The 6,000-nt window shown below is 43.0% G+C and overlaps 1 protein-coding gene across 1 annotated transcript; it reads right to left on the bottom strand.

Moving 5' to 3' along the window:
• Window positions 1–796: 796 nt before the first annotated feature.
• Window positions 797–2,890, bottom strand: LOC147137400 (uncharacterized). The gene is made up of 3 exons (XM_086048739.1): window positions 2,191–2,890; window positions 1,575–1,642; window positions 797–1,082 (listed from the first exon to the last, which is right to left on the bottom strand). The coding sequence occupies exons 1-3, from the start codon at window positions 2,686–2,688 to the stop codon at window positions 983–985; spliced, it is 666 nt and encodes a 221-aa protein (XP_085904865.1). The 5' UTR covers window positions 2,689–2,890; the 3' UTR covers window positions 797–982.
• Between the last annotated feature and the right edge of the window lie 3,110 nt (window positions 2,891–6,000).

The raw sequence follows: 6,000 nt of genomic DNA, 5'->3' as shown, positions 1-6,000 counted from the left end.
AAGGGGGATGCGTTTGTTTGATCCCGCCAAAGAATATGACCGTAATGTGTCGACAGTCGCCACGTTATTAAATCATTTGTTTACAAAACGCCAGGCAAAAACACTCCTGAGAGAACGTGAACCAAAGAGGGCAAAAAGCGATGAGGACAGCAATTAAAAGGTAAACGACCATTTTTATTCCTTACTCCTTACTTTTTTTTTTTTTACATTATGCACAACTCTAATTTATTCTGCAATATTCTAATTGTAACATGTATTTGTTACATGTTTTCATGCATTTTTATGCTTTATTAAAACATTTGTCTGAATTGGAGGGCTTGGAACGGATTAGGGCATTAACATGGAAAACGCGTCTCTACTTTTCTTAATTTTCTACTTATGAAATTTCTTCCAGAACCAATTAATTTCGTAAGTAGAGGTACCACTGTAATAGTTGTGCTCTCTTCTCTTAATATCACAACAAATACTATTAAAAATACTCGAGCCACCCTTAATTTTAATCTTGTGTTTTACCACTAGGTGCCAGCACAGCCCAATGGTTCAAACCTAAACAGAGAAGCGATTGGCTCCAATTATGAGACATTTTTTTGGCTCACATTCCTTTTTTCAAGGGGTGGAGAAGTGCTGCTTTAACTGTGGTCAGGAAGGAAACCTTAAATAAACATGGCTAGCAGCACACGCCTTCCTTTTAGCCGCTTGGCCTCACGAATACCCCCCCAAAAAAAAAGAAATCCCTCGCACTGCTCTTAGAGTATGATATACATGCTGCAAGACTTGCAAAATGTGCCTCAACTGCTATTGGACAATTATCATCTGTTTTATTAACAACAGAACGGTTACACATTAGCACTCCAGATTCCGAAAGCACACAACAGTAAGGAAAACCAGTACAGTACGAGTTGGCTTCATGTGTGGCTGTGCAAAAAAAAACAAAAACAATGCGACAAACACAATGAACTTAGCGTTAAGTAGAGGCGAGGGGTCAACTAAATTCCCTCTCAATGGTGTCCATCAGTTCTTCCTCTGAGCCGTCGTACAGGATGACTGGCGTGGCGAGGGGGGGCGTGCTGTGGCCAAAAGTGCTGATGAAAGAGGACAAATGAAAGTCAATCATTTGTCATAGTAACACACCATTGCAATTTAAAAAAAAAATGTTTTTGGGGTAACAAGGTGTGCTTGCAATGAGCGTGCTTGCGAATGCTTGACAAATTATAGACACCTCGTGCCCTTCTGTCTCTGATTGGTTGTTTTTCCACAGGCGTGGTGGTTTCCTACACTGTATATCAAATTAGAGGAACAGCATTCACTTGTGGAAAAAAAAATGACACGGAGTTAGCCATGTGGCACGGAGAAGAGGAGAAACGAAAAGGCAAGCAGTGTTTTTCTCAAAAGCACCTCAGGTTTGGACCTTTTTCACCGTGACACCTAATGTGCACAACCGATCACAGCAAGAGACCGATGCTCTTGCCAGTTGCAGTAGCACTGCTGTCAGTGTCAGCTGAGGAGGATGCAGTGGAGTGGAAGAGTGATACGAGTGACGCTTTTCATCGCCAAGATGCAAGTATTAAACTTACGTCTGTGTTTGGGATAAGGGGCCATCTTCTTCTATTGGTTCTGATGTCAAGAAGGCCTGAGGAGAACACTGACCAGGAAAGACAGACAGAATAGTGTTACGTGGTTTTAATTTGTTCGGTTGTAAGTACATAATTGCATTTTCTGTCTTGGATTCGATAAGCGTCCAGTATTTATCAAGTGTTGGGGTTGGGAAAAATTAACTGCGCATTTTGGTCGTTAGGAAATGTGTCGTGTGGCGGCACTAATGGCGATAAATATTAATATACACAAACAACAAGATGACTTACTACTTATTTTTGAAAGTTATCACTATAACTACACATTAGTAGAAATATATGAAATATTTAATCATACATAATATTACAAGTTTATGAGTTACTACGACGACCGACAAATACATAAATAAATACAAATCTCCAGTCAGATTTCTCAAATGATCAGCTCATCAGCAAGCTCGCCAGAAGCCTGATTACTACCCTGATCATTTGAATGAGGTGTGTTGGTTGGGGGAGGGAAACATCCAAAACATGCAAGAGAGTGGCCCACGAGGACCGGAGTTGCCCATTCCTGTCTTAGACCGTACTTGTGTACCAAATAACATGAAACCGTCCTTACGTGAGGGGGAGATGCGAAGGCATGATGGCTCCTCTTGTTGTTGCCTGCTCCCCGGGAGCCATGTGGCCCCTGTGCCCCACCGAGGCCGGAGGTGGAGGAAGAAGAGTAGGAGGAGGACTCCCCCTGCTGCTGCTCATCATCTTCCCCGCTACTGAAGTGACACAGTCCGTACGTCCTGGACCTCGTGAACGCCTTCTTGGACGCCACCTGGTTCTTGTTCCCCCTCCGGCGACCCGTCGCTCCCGCCTCCTCCGCCTCGTCGTAGCCGGCCAGTTCAGCGTCCAACTCTGTGTCCGCGTCGTCGTCGTCCCCGGAGAGCTCCGAGTCGTGGCCGGCGCTGTGGCAGTCCACCGGCGCTCGGCGGCGGGCGTGGACTCTCAAGGCGTCGAAGGCGTCTCGTTTGGAGGAAGCCACCGAAGAAGAGGCGTTCTTCGCTGGCTTCGCCTCGCCAAGCCCCGCAGGTGCCACTTTTGTCCCGCGGCTCGTTCCGCTGCCCATCGCGAAAGTTAGACGTCTACACAAGACATCTTAAAGTCACCTCGAGAGTCGTGGTTCAAGTGAAATATTACCCCAAAGTAACAAGTCAGCCTCTGCTTGGACTTAAATGTCACTTTAAGCCTATATGTCGTTATGGGACCCAAACGGAGCTCCTCATAAGGATGTGAAGCAGCGGTTTGGTTACATAACACCACTTGGACACAGCAGCACATGGGGGGAAAAAAACACACTCCGCCTTCTCATAAAAGGACAAACATTCATCGCGTAGCTTTCCAACTTTTTTTCTCTCATCTTTTTTGGGAGAATGTAAAAACTGACACAATAAGAACTGGGGAAAAAAGAAACGAAGGAAAAAAAAATTTTTTTTAAGATGTAGTATTGTTCAAGTGACTTTAAAGTCAGTTTTTTCTAGATAAAAATAAACATACTAGGACGAAGCCAGATTTAATTTCCTAGATAAAAGTCATATTACAAGTATAAAATTTAATTTTAGAGTCGTAATCGTCTGCTTAATTTTAAAGACTTAAAAAGCTGTAATGTTACGAGTGTACATTAATTTTAAAAAGTGGGAAAAAGTCATATTTTCAAGGTGATAAGCAGCAATATTCAAAGATAAAATCTTTGTATGTTAAGCAGCAAAATCCAGCTGTTTTTGTCCATCTCAGGGGGCGGCCATTTTGTCACTTCAGTCGACTGAAAATGACATCACAGTTGCTCAGATCACCAATCATGACTCAGCTTCAGAAAACAGATGAGCCGTGATTGGTCGTTACCCGAACCCTAACCATTTGTGATGTCATTTTAAGTCGACAGAAGTGACAAAATGGCTGCCCCCAGAAAAGTTGAACAAAAAAACGGCTGGATTAACCTTTATTCCACAAATGCAATATTTATCAGAATGCCTTGTTTCAACTAGTGGACCTGCATACAACATATTCTTGACAAAAATATGTTTGTGTTGACTTCCACTTTAACTCATATTCCACAAACGTAATGTTAATCAGAATGCCATGTTAAGACTAGTGAAGGCGCATATTATTGCAAAGAATTTTTGGGGGTTGACTCCCTCTTTATAGAAAAAAAGTAATAATATTATGTAAAATAATGTAATAATTAGTCTGGTTTTGTTGAAAAAGATGTTTGGAGACAGCCTGTTGAGGCCCTATGCTCTATTCTGTTGCAAGCAGGGGCCATTACATCATCCTACACCACGACTAACAGTCGGTGTGATTTATAAAGCATCAGATCATCTGCAAAGAGAAGCCCCTCGCCAGCCTGTGCTCAGCTAATAAGACTTTAGTGAGGTCAACTGTGAGCCGCTTCGAGCCCCATCCACTGTCTGTTTTTTTTTTTAATTTAGAGAAAGAAGCAACATTCCTTACTGACAGTCGATTCATCATGACGCTTTTTTTTTTTTTTTTTTTTTTTTGCGGTGTGTGTGTTCAGTCCACTTGCACATACAAAAGACACCGCGGGGGCATAAGCTGGGCCAAGTAAAGACCCCCTCGCCACCCCGCCTCCTCGCCCAATCCCCTCCAAGTCAAAGATGTTTGCTATGTTTCATTAGCGGGCCCCTGTGTTGTCTTTGTGCGAGCACACATGTGTGAGTGTTCTGGACCGTGACCAAGTCAAAGACACCTGCGCAACCTTTTCAAGTGTTCCCAAATTGCGGACAGGGAAGCATTCGAGGAAAGGAATTCTGGCCCAAAATGTCACTCGAGGGAAAGGTCTTGCAGACTTGTTTGGCTTTTAGGGATAACATGTTGTTGGATGTACAAGTAATCAAATATGTTGCAGTAAGTAGTAAACGTGAAGCAGTGTTGAATTTGGTGCAAGAACTGCACACAAAAAAAAGATGACATTTTGAATGACAATGTCAGTGATATAATCATTATTATTGTGGTTGGAGGCTGTTTCTAATAGTTTGTACTCTCACTTGGATAAAAACATTTAAAGAAATAAATACTACTTAGTGTGGAAGTCAACGCAAATGTTTTTTTTTCAAGAATATGTTCTATGCAAGCCCACTATAGAACAGGGCATTTTGATAAATATTGCGTTTGTGGAATAAGTGTTAATCCACTCGTTTTTAGCCTCTCTGGTGGCGGCCATTTTGTCTTCTGTCGACTGAAAATGACATCACAACTTCTCACAACGACCAATCACGGCTCAGATTCAGAAAACAGGCCGGCCGTGATTGGTCGTTTTGAGCAGTTGTGATGTCATTTTCAGTCGACAAAAAAATTAATCTACAGCGGCTGAATTACTACGATCGCCATAAATGTCCACTTTATGCTTCATGTTTCAAGGTGGATTAAATTAAAGTAAAATATAAAACAACTTTGCAGATTCGATCCCCTGTTGCCAGCAGTTTCCCTCTGGCTTGCGCGGAGCACATTTTGGGCTCCGGATGACGTCAATGTTGGATATATGCGACCTGGCCGTTGGAACGCATTGGAAAAGATCGGATACGTATCTGATCTAGGACCACATATGAAAGCGACCCAGGTCGCATTTGAAAAAATCGGAATCGAGCCGTTCGGACTGTCATAAAAAAATCAGATACAGGTCGCATATGGGCGGTGTGAACCTAGCCTTGTATTCCACAAACGCAAAATTAATCAGAATGCCGTGTTTCAACTAACTCTTTCAACATATTCTTGAAACAAATATGTTTGGGTTGAATTCCGCTTTAAAAATAGGGACTGTACGTCTCTACTTACGCATACTCGTATTGGAACAATGCTCCGATACGACACACCCATACCACATCACCAACCTGACATAACTTCTGGCAGGTTGAGTTGGAGCCATGTCACATGGAGATACATTAACGTCAACACAGATGACATTTTGTTGGTCGACTGCAAATTACGCTCAGCAAAATGGACGGAGGCTGCAGCCCCCTCGAGATGTGGCGTTGGGCCGTCAGGCAAGCGCCAAGTTCCTCCCGAAGTATCACTTCAGGTGTCCTGTCCCAGTTTTGTTTCATACCTTGTGCTATTCTCAAAAGGCAATATAGGTGCAGATTTTGTTTACAGTACATCTCATTCGATTGTGCACTGTAGAATGAATCTTTAGGTCAATTCTGTTCCTCAAGGTCCGCTGTCCTATCTTCCCCCCCCCCCCACATCTCCATGCTGCAACACATCTGATTCAAACGATCAGATAACCAGCAAGGTCGCAGAAGCCGGATAACAAAGTTGATCATTTGAATCAGGGAGAGATGGAAAACAAGCAGGGAACCGGATCTCGAGGAACAGGATTGAACACCCTTGCTAATGGTAGAAACAGCAAAAACAATTTCCACCT

Source organism: Filicampus tigris, chromosome 13, assembly GCF_054856515.1.
Source record: "Filicampus tigris isolate MCC_2025a chromosome 13, RoL_Ftig_1.0, whole genome shotgun sequence".
NCBI classification, from domain to species: domain Eukaryota; kingdom Metazoa; phylum Chordata; class Actinopteri; order Syngnathiformes; family Syngnathidae; genus Filicampus; species Filicampus tigris.
This window is presented reverse-complemented; position numbering and strand designations above follow the sequence as displayed.

Excerpts from the sequence above, each read along its gene's own strand:
- LOC147137400 (XM_086048739.1), bottom strand. The coding sequence starts at position 2,688 with ATGGGCAGCGGAACGAGCCGCGGGACAAAAGTGGCACCTGCGGGGCTT. Across the intron at positions 1,643-2,190 it reads CCTTCGCATCTCCCCCTCAC|TGTTCTCCTCAGGCCTTCTT; the intron begins GTAAGGACGGTT and ends TTTCCTGGTCAG. Across the intron at positions 1,083-1,574 it reads CCCTTATCCCAAACACAGAC|CACTTTTGGCCACAGCACGC; the intron begins GTAAGTTTAATA and ends CTCTTTCATCAG.